The 26,499-nt window shown below is 42.4% G+C and overlaps 2 protein-coding genes across 4 annotated transcripts in view; one reads left to right on the top strand and one right to left on the bottom strand.

The window, feature by feature from the left end:
* The first annotated feature begins 8,316 nt into the window (after positions 1 to 8,316).
* On the top strand, positions 8,317 to 17,931 carry ASB8 (ankyrin repeat and SOCS box containing 8). Of its 2 annotated transcripts, XM_027844496.1 has the most exons (4): positions 8,317 to 8,450; positions 11,297 to 11,457; positions 13,231 to 13,335; positions 14,911 to 17,931. In XM_027844496.1, exons 2-4 carry the CDS (start codon positions 11,329 to 11,331, stop codon positions 15,541 to 15,543), a joined length of 867 nt encoding a protein of 288 aa, XP_027700297.1. In that variant the 5' UTR covers positions 8,317 to 8,450; positions 11,297 to 11,328; the 3' UTR covers positions 15,544 to 17,931. The 2 variants fall into 2 exon arrangements, with proteins under 2 accessions (XP_027700297.1, XP_027700298.1); XM_027844497.1 differs by lacking the exon at positions 11,297 to 11,457 and having other exon boundaries at positions 8,318 to 8,450.
* Positions 17,932 to 19,263: 1,332 nt separating this feature from the next.
* Positions 19,264 to 26,499, bottom strand: part of PFKM (phosphofructokinase, muscle) — a 28,439-nt gene continuing 21,203 nt past the window's right edge. For both annotated transcript variants that reach the window (XM_027844416.1, XM_027844417.1), the window contains exons 12-23: positions 26,027 to 26,091; positions 25,404 to 25,470; positions 24,687 to 24,833; positions 24,340 to 24,410; positions 23,938 to 24,025; positions 23,641 to 23,793; positions 22,934 to 23,098; positions 22,002 to 22,063; positions 21,628 to 21,739; positions 20,180 to 20,279; positions 19,991 to 20,096; positions 19,264 to 19,783 (exon numbers count right to left, since the gene is read on the bottom strand). In XM_027844416.1, the coding sequence (XP_027700217.1) occupies positions 19,639 to 19,783; positions 19,991 to 20,096; positions 20,180 to 20,279; positions 21,628 to 21,739; positions 22,002 to 22,063; positions 22,934 to 23,098; positions 23,641 to 23,793; positions 23,938 to 24,025; positions 24,340 to 24,410; positions 24,687 to 24,833; positions 25,404 to 25,470; positions 26,027 to 26,091 (1,281 nt within the window). In that variant the 3' untranslated portion in view covers positions 19,264 to 19,638. The remainder of the gene's footprint in view (positions 19,784 to 19,990; positions 20,097 to 20,179; positions 20,280 to 21,627; positions 21,740 to 22,001; positions 22,064 to 22,933; positions 23,099 to 23,640; positions 23,794 to 23,937; positions 24,026 to 24,339; positions 24,411 to 24,686; positions 24,834 to 25,403; positions 25,471 to 26,026; positions 26,092 to 26,499) is intronic.

Genomic DNA, 26,499 nt, shown 5'->3' with positions numbered 1-26,499 from the left:
CCTTTCTCCTTATGTTTATCTCCTAGAGAGCTTCAAACTGCCATTAGGCTCTTGTTTTCTTTTTCCTCTGCTTTTGCTTTAGTTGGGAATTGAGAAAGGCTCATGTGGAGCCCTGCCCTGCCCCTGCTTTTTTTTTTTTTATTAAATAAAACTTTCTTCTCCTAGAAGAAGTAACATGGGAATCAGTTACGGTCAGAAGTCAGACTTCCTATGGAAGAAAAGGGTGATGCCACTGAGGCAGGAAATGGTTAAGTAGATAGTCTACTTTGTTGATTTCTGGCTAGTAAGATTTCAAGAAGTAAGTCACTATAGATTAAAAGAAAGCATACTTTTCTCTGTACTGTCTCTCAGTCCAGAAGACCACACTCAGAGCAGAAAAAGAAGTTTTGAAGCAGTTGGGAGAACAGAGGAGCTGTCTACCCAAGGAAAAACCTAAGAAATCTTAGGACCGTTAGGTACACAGGGCTCACCTGGCAAGAAACTCAGCTTGTAACTCAGAACCCGGGACATCAGCCAGAGACAGCCATCAGAGAAAGATGGGTACTAATTCTTGTCAAACAGTTATAAAAGCAATGGTGACAAGCAAAATATCATTATCAGATTTCTAGGTCATGCTCAGGGTCAGGCATGAAAACAGAAACACCAGTCACACTGTCAATCAACACCCTGAAATGAAATCTTGTATTTGGATGGGGTGGGGGGAAGGAAAAAAAAAGAGAGATAGTTTTTGCCCTAGGGGAGCTTCCAGTCTGCTGAGAAATAGGAAATGTGCAAATACTTAAGATCACATGTAATGTAAACATAAAGAATAGGAAATAAAAAAACACAAGCAACTACATCTATATTAGTGATATGTACACGGATGCTAATTTTTCATATGTAATAGGAAGAACTTTCAATCTTCCAGAAGTGACCAAATATGCTATACAGACTAGTTATTTTACATCTGTGAATTCCATAATAGATCCAATGAAATGTTTTATAAGCAAGACAAAGGTTTTTCCAGGCAATTTTAGAGTATATGAGCATGGAAGAAACTTGGCTCTCAGTGTCTGCAGCCTGCTTAGTTTAACTCATGCCTCTGAAGCAACCCAAACTTATCCCTGTCTCCATGTCCAAATTCCCATTCACAGAAGCTTTCCCTTTCCCCAAATCTCCTTAGTCCTTCTGTTCAAAAATCTGTTCAATATTTCCCTCCTCAAAGAAGCCTTCCTAGATTTATATTCCTCAACCTAAGTACCTGCAGTCATGCCAAGAACTACCCTAATCCTTCTGATTATTTAACCGCTGTATAAATATTTCCATTCATATGAGAAATGAACAAGTCAGATTGGAGAATATCCAATGTATTAGACATGAGGATGGACCTGCAGGGGTCATCCCTTGGAGAGTGTACTGGGTTCTCCTGACAATTTCCAGGGCTCACCACTGAATGGTTTGGTGTTTTGGGATGTTGCAGCCAACATCCCTGAGTGGTCTCTTGGTTTTTTCTTTCTCCTCCATCCTGTTATAGGGGCAGGGTATTGCGTCAGCTTAAAAAAATGAGACATATCCCACTCTGACTTTTCTATCAACTCTCCAAAATGTGTGGTTAAGTAACTCTTCTTCCCTTCTTCACTATAACAGCATGGAAATTGTGAGCTCATGGCATCTAAAACACATGCTGACTTGGGTGAGGCTGAGCCTGGGCCTTGGGGCCCTGGCTGCTTCTTGTGCTCCTTCCCTGAGAATAGGTGACCAAATAGCAATCCTGAGATGGTCAGGTCCAGCCTTGGAGGCAATCTTGTGAGTTTCAGAGGTCCTGACTTGTCTCCTTATTTCTTTTCTCTTTCTGTAGAGCTCATGGGCCCCTCAGTTAGAGCTTACAATAGGGAAAGTGCTTTGCAACCTCATACTTCTTAGTGAAGATGATCACCTCCAGCAGTGGTATGAGCCCAAGCCAAGCCTGGCTGGATAGGACTTGGAAACTGCTTGGACAGTGCAGAGCTAAGGTAGAATGTGAAATGCCAATTTAGCAGTCCCACAGGCTGCTTCATGATTTGCTGTTAAGTCCCTATTTCCTTGGAGACTGTAACAGTATTTCTAAGTTACTGCTGTTAAAGTCTTTGTTTATTCATATTTGTGAGTTTCTTGTATCAAGAAAACACAATAGGGGTGGAGTGAGGGATGCTGCTGCTTTGAGAAGACCCTATATATGAGCCAGATCTAAGCTTAATGAGATTTTTCTTGCCTTTAACATGGGGGTGAAGAGAGCTACACAATTTGAGAAAGTCTCCCCACTTCCTTCAGAGGCCAGGCTCCCCCAAGACAGGGCCTTTCTGTGTGTATGGTCCCAAAGCTGAGAAGTGGCCCTTTAATGGTAATAGAGGATGAGTGAAAGAAGCTTGTTTTGTTTTGGGGGGGGTTAGGTGTTAGGAGCAGTGTGCACTACAGATCAGGAAAGAGGAAATGAAATAGGGAAGATTTGTTTTGCTGGATTAAAGGGGAGACAAATGTTCATTCTCTCCCTCTCCAACATTGGTGTTCCCTCCTTGCACATTCCCAACCCAGAACAGTTTTGCAGAGTTTCTCTGATATGGAGAAGGACAACTCTCTCATGGAACAAATGGAAGAGTAGTAGATAAGCTGCGTAGGAATGTATCAGGTTTTCAGGATAGTTTCAAGAATGCAGATAGCTACAGTTGATGCGACAAACCCTCTTTGCAAAATGGCAGATCTTAAAGTAGTGCAGTCTTATGAATTATGTGTTCTAGAAACCTAAAGTGAGGATCATCACTACCTCTAACCTGGTTTAGAAAGTGGTATTTCTCCCTGGAAAATATGATGGAGAAGAGGGGAGATTAGGATACCCAAGGACAACAGAAACCATCACCCTCTCTAGAGCTTACATTGGGCTTTCTCAGAACTAATTTTTCTTTGTAGCCCCCATTACTGTGATTATATACACAAATATCTCACTTGAACTGGGCATAAATCTTTGGGAAGCAGAGATTGTTTGCCCTTGTGAGAAAGAAAAATGTCACAGACTATTTTAAAACTTGAAGACATCTTGGAGATCATTCTGTATGACCCCATTATTTTATAGGAAAGGAAATTGAGGCCAAGAAAGGTTAATTTATAAAAGGTCAAACAATGTGTCAGTTATAGAACTGAAACTCTTGATTCCTAGTTTAATGCTCCCTCAGTGGTACCATCTTAATGACATTCAGCAGCAGCCTCAAAGATACCAACTTTCTGAAAAGAAACAGATATATTATCTTTTTTATACTTTTGCTTGGTGAATTCTGCTTGTTACTAACTCAGCTTTCCCATATACAGATGGAAGCCTCTTCTCTTTCTGCTGTGAATGTTTCAAAAACACAACAGAGGAAAATCAAGCCAGAGACCTAAGTGGAATGCAGCAGGGGTTGGATTACAGCATATACCATAATATGAGCATATGCTCGGAGCCTTTCTGGCTACTTTTAGGGACATAGGTGCTGTGCTGAAGGACTTGTCTTTAAGATGATGAAACAATCTTTGGTCCTGTCTCTGTGACACAAACTGTGTTTAAAAGAATTGGCCAGTGAGCCAAAAAGAGTAGACGGAGTAGAAATTAAAAAGAGTGACTCTTTGCCCTTTGGTGCTTTCTCTGTTCCCTTCTGCTGAACATAATGGGGACTCTGTGAGACTCTACTGGACTTCCTAAAAGGAAGGACTGGTCTTCTTTCTGCCTCACCCACTCTCCACTCATAAATGGCAATAAGCACCTGTTGACTCTTGGCAGTCATTTCTATTTGTGTGTCCTGTACCGCCCCCCCCCCCCCGCCGCCACAGGTAACTGAATATAGATCTTAAGAGATAGATTTTTCAGGAGGGGTTATATTGGAAAATTCTACATTCCTCAGTAAGGGCTTACTGGCAGCTGAAGTTTTATACAACTACACCCTTCTCAGAGAAGACCACTCCCAGTAGAATGAGCCCAAGATGTGAAATGAGTTGTCAAAACATGTGGACAACGCACAGCCTAAATGAGAGTGAAATGGCCATTCAGCAAAATGCTTCATGTTTTAATATTTCAAGCATAAATCTCCTGGAAGAGTATGAGGAGTTATAAGTTACTCTTTGTCAATATGTGCTTGTGAGTCTTGTGTTTTGGGCATTTCTTTCATGTACAGGAAATAAATCCCTCTCCCATACCTGATCTGCATTGTACATTGAATACCTTCTACTCCTTTTTGGGGCAATTCCTGGTTTGGAAGCAATGGGCAGAGTTCCAATGAAAATAGTAGTCTTGTGCCAGGTTCTGGCACCTCCAGTGATGGGATCCAATACAAAAGAGGGCAGTGTGCTCGCAAAACTTCTGACTTTACCCCAAGCCTCAAGTCTCTGGTCTCCAGAATTATGTTACTAGAGCATAATTAACTTAGGGAAAAGTTTTGGCAACTATTGTTGCAACTTGGTAGGACGTTGCATAATAGAGAAAAGAGCCTGGATCGGAGCAAAATACTATTGCCTTGTTTATTTTGCTTTTCATTCTAGATTTTCTACCACATGATACTGGTTTAATTAAATTATACATAGTTTTAGTTAAAGTCTATATGTTTTGCATGTTAAGACCATCCCTTTGAGAAAGTCTAAAGTGGGGGCTTTCTCATTGGGGAGGGTGATTACTTAAAATTACTTCGTGATTTATACTTTTGAAAACTCTCCTAAATATATAAGAGATAGACTTGCTGGAGGGCAGGCTTTCAGAGAATCACAAATTTACAGCTGGAAGGAACCATAGAACTCATCTTACCCAACCTTTTCATTTTATAGATGAAAATACTGGGCACCACAGAGATCAAGTGAGTCACCCCAGGTCACACCAGTAGGAAGCAGCTAAGCCCATAGCCTTTGACTCCAAATCTAGCTTATGCTCCCCTTCACCACGATGCCTCCCTGGGAACATCCAGACAGATCAACACTAGTGAGAAACAATTTGAGAATTGTGTATTAGTCTCTAGAAATTCAGGTTTGAAGGGCTAGGGAATAGTGAGGAAGATTTCAGAGAAACACAAAAGGGGAATTTATGACTAAATGTAGGAAATTCCTCATACTGTCCAGAGTCATCTTCTAGGTAAGTTAAATTTACTAAGCAACTATATCAGTGGCCAGCTATGGAAGTTGTGTTTCTAATCTATGCTAGAAACAACCTATGTTGCAAATAGCATTTAAAAAAAGTAGAAGTGTTTAAATACCCTCTCTAGTTGTCTGGGGTTCTTGATGGATCTAATCATTAATATGGTGGCCAATATTCTATGGTTTAGATTCTCCTCTTTGCTACCTATGTCAAGGGGGTGTTGGGAAGATCTGGTTGGTTGATTGTTGTCCTTTGTTCTCAAAGAGGACCAAAATGACATCACTATGCTAGAGGCAAGTTTCAGTGTGTCCAACTATGGCTGATCAGACCAATATGAGCTTGGGTCAATATGAAGTCCGGCACAAATAGTCCATGTGAACATTTGGGGTGGATTCTCTAAATTTTCGCATCTTGTGTTTCTTTTGAGTTGCTTCAATTCTACTTTGCCCATAGTCCACAGCACCTTCTTTGATGTGGGCATGCCATGCTGAGTGGTCCTGTGCCAGTCACACATGTCCTGTGTGACATGTCTCCCATGTCACACAATCAACTAAAGTTCTTAAGAGAGACCTTGAGAGTATCTTTGTATCGCTTCTTCTGACCACCGTGAGAATGCTTGCCCTTCGTGAATTCTCCATAAAATTGCTTTTTTGGCAAGCCTATGTTTTGCATTCAAATAACATAGCCAGCCCATCAGAGTTGTGCCCTCCAAAGTAGAGTTTGAATGATTGGCAGTTTAGTTTGAGAAAGGATCTCAGTGTCTGGTATCTTCTCCTGCCAGGTGATCTTCAGAATCTTTCTAAGACAATTCAAATGGAAGAGATTCAGTTTCCTAGCATAGTGCTGACATACTGTCCAGGTTTCACGGGCATAATGAGGTTAGCACAGTGGCTCTGTAAATCTTTAGTTTGGTAGTCTAATACCTCTTCTCTCCCACACTTTCCTTTGAAACTTCCTAAACACTGAGCAAGCTCTAGCAATGAGTGCATCAATCTCATTATCAGTGTGTACATTCCTGGAAAGTACACTGCCAAGGAGAAGTGCCAGGAGCAGAACAGAGGTCTGTACACAGTGTTGGTAGAACTGACCTGGTCTTTAATACTGTCAGTCATGAGGACTTATGGAAAATTATGTCAAAATTTGGTTGCCCAGAGAAGTTCATCAGAAATGTACATCAATTTCATGACAGTGTGCTTGCCCAGATTCTGGATAATGGACAATGCTCTCGTGCTTTCTCAGTCACCCATGAAGTGAATCAAGGCTGTGTGCTTGCTCCCATTTTTTTAGCTTGGTGTTTTCAGCCATCTTGTCAAATACTTTCAATGAGGATGAACACAGCATCAAGGTCAGTTACCTCACTGATGGCAAATTCTTCAACTTTAAAAGGCTATAAGCCACGACCAAAGTGGAGGAAGTGTTGGTGCGTGATTTTCTGTTTGCAGATGATTGTGCACTCAGTGCAGCCTCTGAAGCTGAGATGCAACAAAGTATGGGTCAATTCTCTGCTGCTTGTGCTAATTTTGGCCTAACAGTTAACATCAAGAAAACAAAGGTGCTCCATCAAAACACCTTTCATATGTGGAACCATCAGTTACAGCAAATGGAGAAGTTTTGAATGCTGTGGATAAGTTCACTTACCTCGGGTAGATCTAATGAGATAATGGATATGAACACTTTGTACAACAAGTTGTAAAATGCTGCAGAAAGGCAGGAGGAAATTATTATTATGGAAGTAGACTCCCTGAAGTGGAAGAAGTCCTTTTGACTCTTCTGTTTTGCATCTTATACTACAGATGTAAAGACAGCTAGCACTTTCTTAATAGGTTGAAGAGAGTTATGTCTAGCAGTAAGGAGCACTGTGGAGAAGGGAAGGCAGCTCTCTAGAAGCACCACCTTCTTCCAAGTCCACCGACACATGAATTTTTAGCAAGCTTCCACAATGAGGAGGGTAAAAGAGACAGGATTACTCAACCACCAAAAAATCCCAACTATAACACAGCACATCAATAAAGAACAAATGGTTCCTAATGTAAAAGGACCACGAAGCTGGTCGAATATTCACTGGTTGGAAGCTTGAAATGCAGATTTATGCCATAGATATTAAAGGAGTAGATGTTTCATATTACTATGACAACATTTATATAATGCTTTAAGGTTTGCAAAGTGCTTTACATAGATGATCTCATTTAATCCTCTAATTAGCACAGGAAAGAAGAAGTAGGATAACTAGACAGTATGCAGAAAAACACAAATCCTTTTAGGTGGGGTATAATCTTCCCTTGACTTTTAATCCTAAAATGGGTGGTGCTAATGAAATGGTCAAGCAGAAAATCAAACAATGGGAATTCATTGTCCACTAGGTGTGGGCACTTGCACTAGGGACTAGAGGAATTGAAAGAATCTTAGATTTAGAGTTAGAAGGGGCCTAGTCCAACTCACTTCTTTTACAGATGATGAAACTGGGGTCTACAGGACTTACATAACTTACCAAAGCTCACACAGTGACAGAGCTAGGCTTTGAACTGCAGGTTCTCTGAAGCCAAGTACAGCATTCTTTCCACTATACCACACTGCCTTCCAGAAGCAGAGGTATGGTCCTCACTCTTTTAAAGTTTGCAATAGTGGAGAAACATGACAAACATAAGGTAGCATATTATATATTTGAAGTAAATTATGCAGACAGTAAGTGCTATGTGCTTACAAGAAAGGAAAGATCACAATCTGCCCAGGGATGGGCCAACATACGCCTATGATGAATGGAATTACCACAGCTGGGGTGTAGTTTGGATTGGGAACCAAGTAAGCAAAAACAAAACAAAAAATCAGGCTGAGTCAATGCCATGACTTTACTGAGTGCCCAAATCCAAAGAATTGAAACATAAATTAGAAGCTTACAAAAAGCCTCTTTCTGCACAACGGGTGAGATAGGCAAAGCAAGCATTAAATTGCCACCCATTTTACTGATGAAGAAATTGAGACTTGACTTGCTCAGTTACGAGGCTCGTTACAAAAAAGGGGGGAGCAGTGAAGGAAGCAGGGGCCTTCTGATTTCCACTCCCCCGCCCCTCCTCCCCTGGGGTTCTAGAACCACGCCTCAACCAGGGGCAGTGCCAGCTATTAATTGCGAGAGGAGGGAGACTGAGAAGAGACCCCGCCCGTGGAAGAGCCGAGGCTCCAGAGCGTGCGCAGGCGCCCTCCGCCGCCCGGTCACAGGCATGTGCGCAGGCCCATTGGCTCCCCTGGTGTCCTCTGGTAGTCCGAAGAGGAACGACCTGCACCTGACACCTTGTGCTTCCGGGTCAGCCTTGGTAGCGGTTGTCGGTACCCATTCGGACTTGGTGGTTCGGTAAGGCCTAGCTCCCAGTTCCGTCACCGCCCGGTACCTCCAGAGACCTGGCTCCCAGCCGTCCCCCCCCCCAACGGAGCCGCCATCTCTCCCGTTCACTTCTCTCGGGCGAGATGCCGGGAGGAGGGAGGGGCGGAGGCCCGCGCTGTGGGGAGAGGTAGCGGCGGCGCCGTCCCCCTGCTCCTCCCGCGGGTGTCTCCCCCTGCCCCCGGGAGAGGCGGCGGTGCGGCCCGGCCTGGAGCCGCTGGAGCGTGCGCCCCGCGGGCAGCCTCCGTTCCGCCCCCCTCCTAGCAACAGGCCTCCCGGAGCAGGGCCCCGCGGCGGGTCCCGGCCTCTTGTCGTCTCCCGGGGCCGCCGGCGTCGCGCCCTGGGCAGCCCGGGGGCCCGTGGTGTTTGGCAGGAGGGCAGCCCGGGGGTTAGGAGCCGGCCACGTTTCCTCGAGGGCTTCCTGCGCTGTCTATCCTCCTGTCCCTTCGTCCGGCTTCGGGCGACACTGCCCTTCACGCAGCCCCAACGGTTGGAGTGACTATGACCCCAAACCTGGCTGCTGATGCCAAACCTTCGGACCTGGGCTTGGGGAGGCGTTGGCCACGTTCATCATGTAAACATCGCTTCAGTTTAGACAAGAACCTCGGGGTTGATTGTCACTACTCCGGCCAAAGGAAAACCGGGGGGCGATCAGCCCCAGAAAGGGAAAGGGGTGTGCTGGGGGGCCACAGAACGGAATGAAAACTGCACGAGTGCACGGACCCCGAAGTCACCTTGTCCTGGGCCCTCCTCGTTAATGTAGTCTTCAGCCTGCGCTGACACCAAGTTTGGGTAGTCTTAGCCTCCCATGTCCAGGGCTCTGCTTGCTGCTACTTCTGTGTAATGCCAGGGCCACTTTTTTATGTCTGATGTCGATCATTTAATCAATGAGGAGAATTAAACACACACACACACACACACACTTTTTGAAGCATTTAGAAACTAGTTGAGAAAATACCTAAAACTAGAAAATAATTCTACAACCATGTATAGTAAGCAAAAGCTTAATACAGAAGAAGTTTATTTTCCCAGAAGAAACACGAAGAAGAATGTCTCCACTCAATTAGGGAAATGTCTGAATTGCATATTTTAAAATTAATTGATTTCAACTATCATTATATATACAAAGTACTGAGCATGAATAAATAGGCGACCTTATGTTTATAACATCGTATAATAATGTATCACAAACATAAAAATCTCAAATATGCTACTTATTTCAGACTTTTACCCTCAGTAATAATCAGCTGCACTGATCAATTATTGCAAAAATGAAATTGAGGCAACTAGATGGCACAGTGGATGGAGTGCTGGACCTAGAGTCAGAAAGAACCAAATCAAACCCCAGACACTTACTAGCTGTGTGATCCTGGGCAAGTTAACTTCTGTCTGCCTCAGTTTCTTCATCTGTAAAATCAAAATAATAATAGCACCTGTCTCTCACCTTTGTTGTGAAGATCAAATGAGAGTTTTTTGTGACCTTAAAGTGCTATATAAATGCTAGCCATTATTAGTCTGAATCAGTAACATTTTATTTTCGAGGTGTATTCTCCAGCATCTAGAAGTTAGTCTAGATCCTTCTGAGGTCCCAGCTTTAGAATTCTTTTCAAATTTTTCAGTAATGTTTCTATGAAATTGTACAATCTTCCTTTAAAAAAAAATACTGTATTTTTCAGTTCTCCCTGAATGGTTCCTTTATACAAATGAATCCTTTTGTAGTCAGACTCCTGGTGTAATAGAATTTGAACACATTTTGCAGTTTTCCTTAGTTTACATGACCCAGGAATTATTACATTGTATTTTTTCCTAAAATAAAATTTCTCCCTGAAATGAGGGTATCTCAGAGTCTCTGGGTATATTGACTTGGTACTCTGTCCTTGTTCTCCACTCTTCCTTTAAAGACATGAACTAAGCAACTGTGTCATTGTTTTTCTTTCTTATAGTATGATGAAAGAATTTCCCAAACTGATTAGACAGTGGAATACTTTGAAACTTGACAGAAGGAGAGAAGGGGAAGGAAAGGATTGGTTAGTCTAAGGGAGAGTATCCCCAGATTAAAAGAAAATTGAAGAAATTGAGGAACAAAATAGAGAACATTAAGCCTATTTTTAGTACTGCCAAATGTTTTACAATAATAAGCATTTGTAATAATTTGATACTCACTATGTTATTGCTAGTATTGTAATTTTCCTGTGGAAACCTTGTTCACATCCTTTGAAACCGAAGGTTCCATGGAACACAGTTTAGGAAAAGTAAAGTAAGAGACAGCATGGTGAATAATGGGCTGGCCTTGGAGTAAGGAAGGCCTAGGTTCATTTCCTTCCTTAGATACATACTAGCTTCTTAACTTCACGGTCTCAGCCAACTTTGAGATGTTAAGTTAGCAGATCAATTGCTGATCTTCATTGGTAGAAGGAATTGCATACGAAGAGTATCCTACATGTTTAAATACCCCTCCCCCACAAAAAAACAACACCATCCCATATGTACTCTTGCCATTACAGTATGGTATAAAAAATACTGGATTTTTCTAAAGACAGGTTGGTCATGTCATACCCTCCTCAAAAACCTTCAATAATTCCTTATTGCTAGGACAAAAGAAATGCAGGGCCTCATAAATTGTACCCACATAGACACCTATTTGTAAACCAGGGGATTGCCTGTGGATCTCAATATCTTCATTTGAAAAGCCCTGGGCGCTGGAATGGAGAATGGGCTACAACATACGACACCTAGGGCCAGGTTTCCCTTGTTCACTTAATGATTTATAATCTGCTTGTTTCACTGTGATTGAAAAAATGTTTCCTTGTTTTGTGCAGTTTGGAGCATGTAAACATATCCTGAGCCCTTGATGAGTTCCAGTATGTGGTATATTATGCAGAGCATTCAGAGCAAATATTCTCTCTCAGAGCGCTTAATTCGAACAATTGCTGCTATACGTTCTTTTCCTCATGATAACGTAGAGGACCTGATCAGAGGGGTGAGTATCCTGCTGCTTCTGTGAGAAACCACTGAGGGGTAAAATGGAAACCTGGGGGACCATGTTGTGTTACAAGCGTGAAGCATCAACTCTGCACAGAGTAAAATTTCTATTATCTAGGAGATGATAAGCTGTTGATTCTTATTTGTTCTTTGTTTCAGTTTTCCTTCCCTTCTCCCCTTTGTCACCCTGTAGTAGCCTTTTTGTCTTGACATGTGTTGAGTTCTACATGCCTAGTGGTTAAAGTCCAGTTAAGATATCATGCAGAGGAAGGTAGAAACACTGTACAACTTATATAACTATGTAAGTCATTCTGTACAAGTGGTTCTCCGTTTGGCACACTGATCTTTCCATGTCTGGGATAGAGCAGTTAGAACTCTTATTTCTCTTAAGTAATTTATTACCTGTTGTACCATTTTTAAAAATTAGGTATTTTATGAAAGATACATTATTGAATATCAGTAAAACCAACTTGGGGAGAGGGGAACTTGGTGGTACGATGGGTTTTAGAGCACTGAGCCTGGAGTCAGGAAGATCTGAGTTCAGATACAGCTTCAGACACCTATATTTGTGATGTTGGGCAAGTCACATAACCCATGTTTGCCTCAGTTGCTCATCTGTAAAATGGGGACACACTAGAGAGGGAAATAGCAAAACACTCTAATATCTTTGCCAAGAAAGAACCCCAGAAATAACAACAAAAACTAAACAGATGGAACAAAATCCTGTATTTTGGAAACTATTTACAGTTTAATTTCAGTGTGTAAAAAAAATATAACTTTTCAGTCACTCCAAGTCCTTTTCCTCTTACATGCTTTAAAATTGTGTGTGCTGTATTTTAGTTGTTGTTTTTTAACCATTTTGCATTACTTCATTTAGGCCCTTCCACATTTATTTGTATTCCTTTAAAATTCCTGTGCTGCTGACTGGTACTACTACCTATTGAAGTAGCAGTGGATACACACAAGTTTTGTAAACATAAAGTGGCTATTAAGTTTCATTCCATTCTTGTTAGGTGTAGCTACCTATAAAAATCATTGAGGGGCAGTTCGGTGGTGCAGTTATTAGACAACCAGCCCCCGAGTCAGAAGGACCTGAGTTCAAATATGGCCTCAGGCACTTGACACTTACTAGCTGTGTGACCCTGGGCAAGTCACTTCACCCCTATGGTCTCACCCAAAAAATTTTTTTTTCAAATATTAAAAAAAAAAGCATCATTTAAAGGGCAGGAGAGCTGTTACCTGGTTTTCCTGGTCCCCATGCTGATAGTGTTGTTGCCGTAGTTGTTGCTAAAGAGCATAGTGGCATAGGAAAGTGTTTCAATAGTTCAGCTTTCTTCAACATAGCAAATTCTGCTTAGTCTAAGAAGGGCTTCACTCTTAGTACAGATGATAGGATTGAGCTTTTGATGGTGGTCTGAGAGTTAGGCTTCTTAATAAAGGTTGTTTTAGCGTGATTCAAAGAAAAAATTGGCAATTTGATTGTCTCCAACAGTAGAGCTATATTTCTTTAGTTTTCAAATGAAGAAACTGGGTTGCTGTATTTATATTGCATGGCATGTCTCGTGGAGGCAGGACTCATTTTCCCTGGTACCCAGTCTTGAGCCTTTTCCCTGCCTGTCTGACTAGCTTTTTAGGAACATGATGGGAGAGGGACATGATTCCATTTTCATTCCATTCCAGCTTTCCTCAAAATAGCAAGTTCTTCCTAGTCTGATTAGGGTCTCACTACTTAGGCAAAACTGATGAAAGTTCTCTGTTTTTCTGCCTACAGGGAGCCGATGTGAATTGTACTCATGGCACACTGAAGCCATTGCACTGTGCGTGCATGGTGTCAGATGCTGACTGTGTGGAGTTACTCTTGGAAAAAGGAGCTGAGGTAATTTGTTTTTAATAACGCACTCTAACACTTCATTGAAAAGCATCATATTTTCTAAGAATCAGTTCTCTCCTCCATACCTCACCACCTTTTATCTTACCTTCTGGTTAGTGGTGCCATTGGTTAGAACCACTTTTATTGCAAGGCATCATGGTGGCTAGCTAGAGCCATGAATATCTGTTGTTTATCAGCCCCATTGTGTACCCCAGTCACCTCCCCCTTCCTTAATTTGAACTGTTGTTGGTATTAGTGAGGAGTAATTTCTCTTTCCCTTTTTTGTTCCCAGCCAATTTGTTTGGGTGGCACTCTTCAATACCCTTGAAACTTTTATTTTTTTTTGCCTGTAGAATGAACTGGAACTATACAAAGGAAGTCAGCCCCCAACCCTCATTCTTACGTTGTCCAGTCTAGGATTGGACCTGATGTCAGACACAGCCTCCCAACATTAAATGAAAACAAAGATATACCTTTCATCCGTTCCTGAGAATTCTGCCTTCCCTGCTGTCGTCCCCACCTCTGTGCTATTTTGAGTATTGGTCTCAATCTTGTTTTCCTTCTGTTGTGACCATCACGAGTTTAGGGCCAATAGCAGGCTATTTTAAGGCAGCTGAATGAGCTTATGGATTAGAATATAGCAACTAACATCCTTATAGTTTTGTCCAAATTAATAATATTGTATATTTTAGAGCTTTTTCTAGATTGTCCTTAACTGTAGAGGACAAAAAGAACTAGGATAAAAGTGATAATCCAAAATTTCTACTCTGTTTAAACTTTTCTTCACCAAACCTCTCCCTTCACTGCTTAGTAGCAAAAGATGAGTTTAAGCTGCGTCCTCCTCCTTTTCACCCTACCCTGTTATGGAAGTACTAAGTAGTAGCAGCGTAGTCAAAAGATAAGAAAGAAGAGGAAAGATAACCACAGAGCCCTGGATGGTTCAGAATAGATAAGAGTCCATGAGTTCAGAGCTCATTTTTCTGTAACTAACAACTGTCTGTATGCTTCAGTGCTTTAAAGGTTTTCTTTCCTCCTCTGTTACTAGGGTGGTTCTATTTTGTCCCTTTGACAGCCTTAATTGTATTTGTGATAGCTACTGGATCTTCCTGTTAATTAAGTACTTAGGACTAAAGAATCTTTTCTACAGTCTCTTCTTGAACTTTCCTCCTTGGAATCCTAACAGAATATTTCTTCTTACTAAAGAAATATCAACTAGCTTCTCTGCTAAGAGCTTTATGGGGCTACTATAGAAACACCTCCTTTCTACCCAACCTTCGAAACTTATTTCCAGGGAACTTTAGACTAACCTTACAGATATGGAAAATGTACTCATTTAAAATAGGTACTGCCAAATAATCAATGCCTTTTTCTCTGAACTTCCTTTGCCTTCCTATTGCCGTATATGATTATTCAAAGCTGTTTCCCCCCCATGTACCTATCATCTCTCTTTTGCTTATTGACTTCCTTGTGCAGCATAATAGATTATTAGTGATGGTGTGTAGATGAATAATTTGGATCTGCCTGACATTCTGTATTGGCTTGTTATATCCACTGTAATGTATTTGTTATTTCTTTTTATAGGTAAATGCTTTAGACGGCTACAACCGGACGGCTCTCCATTATGCAGCTGAGAAAGATGAAGCCTGTGTGGAAGTCCTGTTGGAATATGGTGCAAACCCCAATGCACTAGATGGCAACAGAGATACCCCACTTCACTGGGCAGCCTTTAAGAATAATGCTGAGTGTGTAAGGGCCCTTCTAGAAAGTGGTGCCTCTGTCAATGCCTTGGATTACAACAATGACACACCACTCAGCTGGGCAGCCATGAAGGGAAACCTTGAGAGTGTTAGCATCCTCCTTGACTATGGTGCAGAGGTCAGGGTCACCAACTTAAAGGGCCAGACACCTATCTCCCGGTTGGTGGCTCTGTTGGTTAGGGGACTAGGAACAGAAAAAGAGGATTCTTGCTTTGAGCTCCTCCACAGGGCCGTCGGACACTTTGAATTACGGAAAAATGGCACCATGCCTGGTGAGGTAGCCAAGGACCAGCAACTTTGTGAAAAACTGACTATGCTGTGCTCTGCCCCAGGAACCCTAAAAACATTGTCTCGATATGCTGTTCGACATAGCTTGGGACTCCAGTATCTGCCAGATGCAGTAAAGGGCCTGCCATTGCCAGCATCTTTGAAGGAATACTTGTTACTTGTAGAGTAACTGAAGAAGAGCTTGGGCCATCACACAACAATTCTACATGAGGTTTGCTTTGCAGACCTAGTTGTCCTGTTCTGTCATGGGGAAGTGGGATGCAGATGTTCATGTCTGGTGCATAGATTTTGAAACAACATATCACAGCAATAACATCCTTGCCACCTCCCTCTAAGCCAAACAAACAAAAAAAAAAAATCCAGTGCTTTTTTGTTTGCAGAAAGTGTGTGTATTGCTTACTCAGCTTTTGATATTTGCACCTTCTAAAGGAAAAGATCTCCATGTTCTCTCTCATTTAGGAGACATGCAGCTGGAGCCAGCTGCACAGCTGAATTTCTTTAGGAAAATTAAATGTATTTAAAGAGGGTGTGTGATTTCCCTGCAGAAAGATTTGGTTACTAACTCTTTAGGAGCTTTTTAATTGGTCATTGGAGATATTCAGGGAAAAAACAGACCAGTTAACATCGTTCACAGTCTAAAGAAGAAAATATAACAGTTTAAATAGTGCAATTTTAATAATGACTTAACTGAATGACATACTAGCATTGCCATGTAATTGAGGGGGAAATTTTCCTTTGTTTCCCATCATAAGAAACAACAAGCTGTCCTGTTTTTTACCTGTTTGAGTGGTACAGCAGAATTAACTTGGCTGCTCTCCAGTGTAAAGAAAATAGTTATCTGTAGTCCTGCGAATGCTAGTTTCTCAAATGTATTTCTTTTCAGACTTTCCCCAATTAGGTGTTCTAACAGCACCAAGAAGCCATCTTCCCCATCCTTTAGATCATTTAGTATTTGATTCTAGAAAGGAAAGGTATAAGCTAGCTGCTTTCCTCCAAGCTCAAGTTCATAGTCTCTGTATAGAAAACTCTACTAAATGTTTGGAATTGTTTTTCTTTCTGTTGTTAAGTTGTGCTTTGTATTAATTGACATTTTAGTCATTTCAGGCTGTGTGTATGTATGTGTTGGTAGTGGGAGATATTATATGAAGAAGAACCAACTGCCTAGAAAAGTGTGGTTTGGGTCAATAGAACTTTTTATTTCCATATTCCTAAACTTTGAATCAAGTAATCTGAGGAATACTTGACTAAAACAAAAAACTATTATGTGTGTGTGTGTGTGTGTGTGTGTGTGTGTGTGTTGAGGGGGGAAGGAAGGACCTAAGGAAAAGGGTGGGAGGAAGCTATATGCGAAATAGGAATGGGATCTGTTTAAGTAACTTGAAAATAAGTGAGGAGAAAGGCAGTGTGATATATTGAATAAAGAGCAGACTTTGAATTCAGGAAGACCTGGGTTCAAATTCTTCCATACATACTGGCTTTGTCACCCTGGGCAAATCAGTTAGTACCCCATTTACATTAAGACTATATATAAAGTACCGAACAGTTGCCAGTTGGTATTGACCAAAAGAGTTTCCTCATTTAAGAGATACCTGAAATCACAGGTCTGGTCCAAAAAAAGGTGAATCTGATTTTTTTTTTGTTATTTGTGTGTTACATTTATTGAGGTTATAGGGAAGAGTAGTAGTTCCAAAGGGGAGCTTCTAAATACCTACTTTGTTTGAGTTATTTTCTGGATATTCTTTTGTGTCCTTTTTTTCCCCTTATAGGTGTAACTAACTACGATATCCCTGTGTCCTTCTCTGTCATACATTATGGTGATACCTAATGTAAATCTCTCTTCCCCTATTTCACATGTCACTAAGCTTGACACTACATTAATAAAATCATTTTCAGAAGGTTTGGGTAGATAGATGGGAATCATACCCACATGGAAAAAGGAGTAGCCTTCATTTCATAGAAAGTATAATAGAGAGGCCCATTCTCTCATTTTACAGCTGATGACACTAGGTGAGGTGAAATGTCTTGCCCAAAATTCATACCACTTAAGTGGCTGAGTGAGGAGTAGAACCTGGGGCTCTTGACTCCAAGTCCAGCGCCTTTTCCCCTATGGCATGTTGTCTTTTCCCCCTCTGTTTAACAAATGTTTTTAGCTGGCTGAGAAACTCCCACTTCACTTTAATTTATAACTAGTTCCATCCATCTTGATTCTGAGAAAATAGTTTTTCTTCCATTAAAAAAATCATGCTTGACTAGATTTTCAGAGTCTAAGCATGATAGGAAATCCCCTGCTCTCTCTGATTGTTTACTTACAAATTCTTAGGCCTTCAGCAAATGGTATTCCTCCTAGCCTTCCTGTTTCACTTTGTTGCATTTCTGTTCAATAGACGTGAAGTTCTAGGCACTACCTGGTGATGGGGCTACAAAAACATCAGTGAAAAATCACCTGCCTTCAGGAAAGTGATAAGCTCATTATTCCGGTATTGTGTTCTTGTTAGGGAGGTTCTACATAAATGTTTTATCATTTCATTTCTTGGCTTAAAGTAAAGACTCAGCTTCACATGTTTTCATTTATTATTAGCTCCAGAGGGTTAAAAAAAACCCCCAAAAAACCAAAAACAACAACTTGCAGTAGGAAGTATATATTTGCTCTTTAAGATTTAAATCTGCTTTTCTCCCAGAAGCTGATGCATCCCACTGGATTTAGAGTAAGACGGCCTGAATTCAAGTCTTGGCTCAGAGTAATTTTTGGCAAATCCTATCACAACTCATTTGCAGTTATCTGCAAAATTAGGGGGTTGGACTAAATGACCTTTAAGGTTTCTCCTATCTCTGATCCTGTGAACTCAACCTCCTTTTAATATCCCTTATGTTTCTAAGTTTGGACAAGCACTCTGAACATAGTTATAAAATTATTTTTCCTGGTGATTTATTTTTCTATTTACATCTTATATATCTAAACTTGAGGAGAATTGATCATAGTCTTTTTGAGTCATTTCAATTGTGTCTGACTCTCTGTGACTCCGTTTGGGGTTTTCCTGGCAAAGAGATTGGAGTGGTTTGCCATTTCCTGCTCCAGCTCATTTTATAGATGAGGAATTGGGGCAAATGGCTAATTGACTTTCCCAGGGTCACATAGTGTCTGAGGTTGGATTTGAACTTGGGTCCTTCTGACTCCAGGACCAGTGCTCTATCCACTGCCCACCTAGCTGCCCTGATTATAGTCTTGGCTTCTAACAACGATGGTGTACTGAAGGCAAACTCTTCCTTTTTAACCTCCTCAGTGATTTGACTGGTGAATGGCAGGAAAAAAAGCAGGACAACAAGGAAAAAAAGAGTAGCTATCCTTGCAAAACAACAATTAAAAAAAAACAAACTTGAGGCTGGCATTTCCTCTTAGGAAAATGAGGGATGTGGATGGACAAAAACACTTCTATGGAAGTTGTGGAGAACATATACCTGATGTTCAGTGGCATGAGACAAAAACACACTTCTGTGGAAGTTGTGGAGAACATATACCTGATGTTCAGTGGCATGAGACCTTACAATGGGTGCCCCCATGAGAAATGTAAAATCTCAGCTATAGTCTCAAGAAAATCTAATGTTCTGATTTTGGTTCTAGGTGACCCAAAGTAAGTGCCGTGCTCCTCCAACAGTATTGAATTCTGTGACTAAATAAAACTGTAGACATTACAGAGATTATTGCAATATGGAGAAGGGAGGTAAGAAAGATTTTAACACTGTGGAGAAGGGAGGGCCTGAAGGTGATGAGCAGTCTGACTCCTCCAACCTATAATGCATAGATCATAAGTGATCTATGAGAACAAGCTGAGACAAGTAGCTAGTACTGTCATAACTCATTTAAAGAAGATAGCCTAAGGTGAGCCAAAACCACAATGACATTAGCATTTATTACTATACCTACAGCATTTGCCACTTCAACAGAAGCAATAAGAAAGCCACAATCATTTTGTCCAAATTACAAACAAAGAAATAAATAAAACTTGCTTTTAGGAAACTGGTAACCGAGTGACTGACATCTGGCAAGGGAATCTGCTTAGGGTAACAGATAAATGTGGAGGAGAAGCTACCCAACTTGCCGTGTGCTTCCAGGTCTTAAGATTGAGCCACTTGCTTGTGGCTGTGATTATAGGGTGAGGTAAAATTTAATGAGAAAGGAGCTAAAACACTGAGAATTCAAGAATAAGGAGTCTAGGCATGGACTAGCCAGAGAGTGAGCTGAGCACTTGCAGCTGTCTCCATCTACTCAGGGGCTTGTAGAGTCCACAGACGTACGCTTGACATGTTCCAGGTGAGCATGTTCTGTAGTGTCCAGGTCAGTATCATATTTGGCCAAGATTTTGAGGAGAGGCCGAATTCTCATCCACCATTGCTCCTTAGGGATCCTGTGTCTGTAGAGAAATAAGATAGGGTCAGCTGGCAGCCTCCAAGCACCAGTCACCTGCAAAAAATAAATCTAGGGGGTCCAGGAGTTGTCATGCAGAAGAGAATATTTTGGAAAGGGATTTAGTAAAAGAGACTAAGCATTCTTAAGGAAGAGACATGAGGCTGGGGAGACGTAAGGAAGAGTTTTCTGGAACTGGGATAAAGGTACTCACTCAAAGTCTGTTTCTTCTTTGAGGTCAGACAATGGTTGGAAGATCAAGGCCCTCTTACGCATCCCCAGTACACAAGCTGATTCAGGTGAATTGGCAAAAACACGCCCTGCAATAAGAGTTTGTCAGTAAGATTCTCATCCTGCAAAGTGCTGGACAGATTCCAAGGCCTCCCCCTTTAGCCTCACCTACCATTACGGATACTTTCTTGGATTTTTGTTGACATCCAGGTCATAGCCTTGGCTCCCATCTTAGTAGCAAAGTTTCTGTCAAATGGAGTTGGACTTCCACCCTAAAAACAGTACAGGAGAAAGTTGAGAAAAAAGAGCCATGGGTTAAGGTTAAGAGGAAGAAATTTTGAGGTGCCTTTGAGGTGGGAGGATAAGATGCTGGAGACCCAAGCAGGGAAATTACTTGAAATACTTATGAACTAGGAAATAAATGCAAAGGCTCAGGTCAGTAAGTAGGTCAGCAAGCCCTTTTGCTGTGCATGTTTGGTGTGTTGAAGGGGAGATGATGGCAGAGAAGCTTTCCCTCTGGTATCGCATGGCCACCTGGTTCTGTGCTGGCACTCCAAGTCTATCCACTTACTGTGGGACTGCCACTCAGGGCAGTGTCCCTGCCCTTGTTAGTCTAAGTACACTTACTATTGTCTTAGGAAAGAAGATATTAAAGCTTTTCCTGGGACAGGAGGATGTAGATGATAAATCAGGAAAAATGGAATTTGGTTAAGAGGGACAGAGTCACCCCTAGACAAAAGTGTGAAGTAGGCAAAATTGATCCATTTATGGCACTTTCCCCTCCCATAACACACACATTGTTTGTATTCCTTTGAACTATCTCCCCATCAAGGCTCTCTCAGCCTGCCCTGTGTTTGTGGCCTAGAGGAAAAGATTCAAAACCTCTTCATTGTCGACTTCATCTTTTACACCAGATGTTCAACTTCTGCCTGAATAAGCAATAGTAGATAATGAGCTCCGCTGGGAGAGGGGATGGGGGTAGAGCATGGAATGGTGGACAATTAAATTCTCTCTTCCTCCCATAATGGGGTCCTCTACACCTGGGGGCCAACATGGTGGATTGTAAGTAGGTTCATGCTGTGCCTGGTGTCATTCTAGGGTCAGGCCAGGACTTACATTCAGCAATGAAATGTGATATAATAGAATGAGTGGTGTACCAGGGAGTTGGAAAATCTAGGTTCTTGTCCATACTACATGAACATGGGCTACTCAGTTCGCCTCCCTAAGCCTGTTTCTTCAGTTATAAAATGCAGAAAGTGCTAGCTAAGTAGGAAGTATTATTCATAGTAAAGTGTTGGGTTTTCAATATATTGTTTCTTCCTTGTGCTTTTGGTTCAGGGAGAGGGAAATAATAAGAACCTTTCCTTGAAGCCCCACCCTATAAGGTCATCTAATTATCCAATGTCTTGGCTTTACACTGAGGAGAGGAGTGAGGGAAAGAAGCCAGTAGACTTTGGGAGTGGGCCACAAGGGGGCCACTGTCCTAGCAGGTGAGACTTCAGAGGGGTGGCTTTTCCAGGTGAAAGGGTTAGAAGGGGATGGGTAAAAACATCAATGGCAGGGGCTGGGATCTTGAGATTGGAGAAGGGAGGGTCTGGGGACATGTATGAGTTCCCCTACCTGTTGCATGTGGCCCAGTATATTCTTCCTGCTATCGAAGACACCTTTCCCCTCTTCTGAGTACAGGTTGCAGATAAAATCAATTGTATAATTTTCATTGCACTTCTCATTCCTGCTGAGCAGAGACTAGGATCCAGCAGCTGCAGCTCCAACTTTCCCATTTCCTCCCCCATGTATCCGTTGTGGGCTTTGTGCTTCCCTCCCTCCCTCCCTCAATCAGTGACTGACATAGATGATAGGACTTCCCTTTCCTGTCCTTTCCATCCTATTATTAAACATTTTCCTAACTATGGGCCTTCACGCAGGTTTACCTTGAATTCTGACTTTTTTTCTGTTTTTTTGGAGGAAGTATGGGAAATGGGGGCAAAAAATACCTTACAATCAATCCCCTCTTCACTGTCGACTTCATCTTTTGCACCAGATGTTCAACATTTGCCTGAATAAGCAATAGTAGATTATGAGCTCAGCTGGGTGAGGGGGTGGAGGTAGGGCATTGAATGGTGGACAGGTACTTAAATTCTCCCTTCCTTCCATAATAGGGTCCTCTACGCTAGGGGGCCAACATGGTGAAAAGCTGGTTGTAAATGGAATCCACAGATGCATGCTGGGCTCGGTGTCATTCTAGGGTCAGGCTAGGACTTCTATTCAGCAATGAGAACTAGGAAAGGGAAACCTTGGGACAGAAGGCACAGCTTTGCTCTGTGCTCATTTTCCCTCTCTAGTGGCTTTAAGTTCCCATCTCCTATTTGGGCTGAATATGTTTTGGTGAACCTGATTAAAGTGCTACTGTATGGGTGTTTGTGTGCTAGAGACTATGTGACATACAGTTCTCCATCAAATGGGAAAATGCAGGCCACCCTTGATTTAGGTTTGGTGCCTGCCCCAGCGCCCCAGCTTCCCATCTTCCTCCTCAGGGCTTCTGGTGATTTCTTTCTCTAACAAGCTTCCATTTAACTGCTTCATGGCCTTTCCTCAATATGAAGGATAATAAACAGCAAGTCCCTTCCTCTTTCTTAGCCTCATACTTCCTATATGAAAGTAGGAGTCAGAGCTCTAGCTCAAAAAAGGGGATGGCCTGTCTGTGTAGCATGGAGAAGGGGGTCACTCAGGTGGGTAGTTGGAAAGATTCCTAAATGGACATTAACATCCCTCTTCTAGGCTTCCTGCTGTATGCCACAGAGGTCAATCAATCAGTCCTTATTCTTGAACTCTGGATGCTTCTAGGGTTCCCTGAGAGCTGGAGTGGGTGGTTATCAGTGGAGTCAGACATTGGGCTTGCTGTCCGGGTCCTAGCCTGGGCTCCCACCTGCAAGTCATGGATATTGAAGGGCTCCTCAAAGATGTAAGCAGCGTCAGCCCCAGCTGCTAGCCCTGCCATGGTAGCCAGGTAGCCACAGTAACCACCCATGGTCTCAATGATGAACACCCGTCGTTTGGTACCTTCTGCTGACTGCTTGAGTCTGTCACAAGTCTAGGGAAAAGGGTAGGGAATGGTTAGAAATTCTTGTGGCTCCTCCAACTCCTTACCACTAATTCATAACACGACATTTTACAGGCTCCACCCTCCCTAGGCGGCAGGTATCTCTAGCAAATTATCAAATCCAGCCCTCTGCTATTCAGGGGGGTAATCCACAAAAACCAGTCTCATGTGATGGAAATGCTGTAGCCTCTTTTCCCTTCTGCTCAGAGGAAGGAAGTTCTACTATTTGAACTCAGGCATGAAGAGAAATTTGGTATGGGAATACAACTAAGACATCTTCAGACTACTAAGGCATATAAAAATGTCAACGGGGGGAAGAATGGATGTTAGGAATGTAGTGATAACAAGCCCTCTCATTGTCTGAAGAAACAGAAGTACTTCCAAAGCACTGCCATTGTTTGGTCCAAGGGAAGAAAATTTGCCTCTTGTTCAATGTCTTCCTTCTCCCCCAAAATATGCCCCACTCTTACTGATGGGGCCTTTGGGTATAGCAGCTGGCAAAAAGGGCAGAGAGGTGGTTGTGGGGCCCTCACCATGCAAATAACATTGAGAGCCGTGTCAGCTCCAACACTGAAGTCAGAGCCAGGGACATTGTTGGAAACAGTAGCAGGAATGACTACAAAAGGGATGCAGAGCTCCTCAAACTTTGCACGGCCCTCCATCAACTCCAGAGCTCCTGTGTATGCCTGAGAAAGAAAGGGTAGGGGAGAAGTGGAGAGAAGGAAGCAGAAAAGTTCATTGTCAAAAGGAATGATCACAGTACAGAAAAGAGGCATTAGAAGGAGGGTAGAAGAATAGAGTTAAGAATTCAGGGTAGGGGTTTTTCTCACCTCAAAGCCCCCAATAATGATCAGGCCCTGGATTTTAAACTTGGCGATGTTAGCACTGATCTCCTTAAAGAACTTCTTGGGCAGAGTCCTGATAGATGCAATGAGCTTCAGGTAAGGATAAAAGAAAATCTAGAGGAGTACTTTTTAGAGATAGAACCCTCCCACTGAAAAGACCTCATAGTTGAACAAATCACAAACTTTCTGGTCAGTGTTTTTGCCCTCCTTGAAGCACCTTTGAGCTTGGATGATGGAAGGCCCAAAAACAGAAAGGTCTAGAGTTGAGAAAGGTGCAAATGCTAATGACCCAGTAAGATGGTGCCCACTGTTGGTGGTTTAGCCTGAGTTTGAAGCAACAAAACTCCAATGACATAATCCTGAAAGGTTCTAATAATACCCACTTACCTCTTGGTTCCAAGTTTAGAGCCACCTTGCCCGGTCCAGCCTCCAACATAGGTCCAGCTAGCTTCCTCGATCTACAAGGGAAGAACACTCAGCACTAAGCTGGTTAAAAAAAAGAAATGAGCAAAAAACAAACACAATGGGCATCCTGAACCAAGATTGGTATCTTCTGGTATCCCTCATTTTCAGAGGGACCTTGACCCCACTTTTTTTAGTATCTCCCTCCCACCAGACCTGTTGGAACCTGGGGAAAATGAAAATTTACTCCCTCATACCTACTCCTTCCCCCCCATGCCTCCTTTTTGGCTCCCAGAATCTGTGCCCTCCTCTGTAAATCTTACTCCTCATACCTGACCCTTGGCCAGCCCCTCGAAGCCATCATGTACAACCAGTACTTGGTTGCCTTGGATGAGGCCAATTCTTACAGAAGAACGAACAGCTGCATTCATGCCTGCAGCTGGGGCTCCTACATTCATCACAGCCACTACATTCTTAACCTTGTGGGAGGGATAGGGGGAAGAGAAGGAGGGAGAGAAGGAGAGAGAGGGGGGAGGAATATGAATCATTAAAAGGGCGAGGTGGAGATCTTTGAGGGGATTTGTATATTCTGTCCCATCAGGACATGTTCTAATTTCCCCTTCCGACTGCAGTCCCAGGACCCCAATGATCACTAATGCCGGTTACTATCATCATCTAATTATGAGAAACCCTTTTAGAAGTACCTGAGGACCTGTTAAATTTTTCACTCTTTCCCAGTACAGAGTGAAGAGACAGAAATCCTTTTCCCTAACTGCTCCCTTCCACCCCCACCTTTCCTTTGCCAAGAGAAATAAAGACATAGAAGGGTCAAGGGGTAGGGGCAATATATGTGGTTGAATCATGGGGAACCTGGGGAAGGGAAACACCTCAGAGGATCCACGGGGCATGAGTACTCTTACTGGAAGCTATGGTAAAAGCACCTGGAAGACTAGGGATGGAGGGAGGGGGCTTGGGGAATTGTAATAATCCTACAGGAAAGCATTAGAAGAAGCTGAATTGAAAAATTGGGTTGGTGGGTCTCTTAATACCTGGGTAATCACTGGGGCTTTGACATGAGCTAGCCGCGTGTATACTTCCCAATTGTTCTGGAAGCTCCTGAAAGGAGGACAGGCAGAAGAGGAAAATATAATCATGTTAAATCCCTTGCCCAGTAGCCTTGGGGACCCATCACTTTGACCACTTGCCCCAGTTGGGCATTAAAGCAGGCTAAGGGTCTGGGAAGAGACTCTAAGCTTAATTCTCCTGTTCCCTAACTGTCCAGCAGAAGCTGGTGACCCCTGAGAGCTTATTAGGAGGCACAGTGGTATAACAGAAATGAGCAAAGTACTTGGAGTCAGAAGACCTGACCTCTGTAACCTTGGGAAAGCTGTTTAATATCTCTGAGCCTCAACGTAAAAAGATAAGGCTGGCTTGGATAACTTTCCAGCTATAAATACATGATCTCACAATCCTTAGGTTGCACAAGGCCTCCTGGTCACTCTTCAGTCATCTTCTTGAATGAAGTAATTGGAGCAAACAGGATGAGGAACAAGATTGGAAAGCCCATATCTTTTGCCAGGAGTTGCCACATGCAGACTTTTCTGGCATCTAATCCCTGTCCTTCCACAGTACCCACCCAGGTAGCTCCCTTGTCTCTTAACCATTCGCTTACCGGCCTCTCAGCTTCATGGCAACATCAAACTTCTTATTTTGCATGGCCTTAGTCACATCTTTGGTCTGAAGGAGGAACACAGTCATAGTTACTGCTCCAGAATAGGATTTACATACCCAGAGAATTCCTTTCCTCTTTGAGGAGGTCTCTTATAGGGCCTCAGTTTTCCAATTTTCCCCCTGATTTTCCCCACCCAGGGGAAGAGTCTTGATTTTTTTTAAGTGACGGAAAACAAAAAGTAGGGTTCTTTATTATTGATATCTTCCTCAATATCTTCCTCAACTTTCAGCATTCCAGCTTCACCAGTGTGGTGAACAACCAGACAATGTGAAGAAAAAAAAAAACTCCCACCGTCATCTGCCTGTCTTGCTAGTTTTTGGAATTCCTAGGCCCGAGAAGAATGGAGGCCCTGAGAATATCACCTAGATTGCACTAAGAATTAAACTCAAGTATTCTTGCCTCATTCTTAATGC

Source organism: Vombatus ursinus, unplaced genomic scaffold (assembly GCF_900497805.2).
Source record: "Vombatus ursinus unplaced genomic scaffold, bare-nosed wombat genome assembly UNPS02014941.1, whole genome shotgun sequence".
Lineage (NCBI taxonomy): Eukaryota > Metazoa > Chordata > Mammalia > Diprotodontia > Vombatidae > Vombatus > Vombatus ursinus.
The sequence above is the reverse complement of the archived record's forward strand: the minus strand, read 5'-3'. Positions and strand labels throughout refer to the sequence as shown.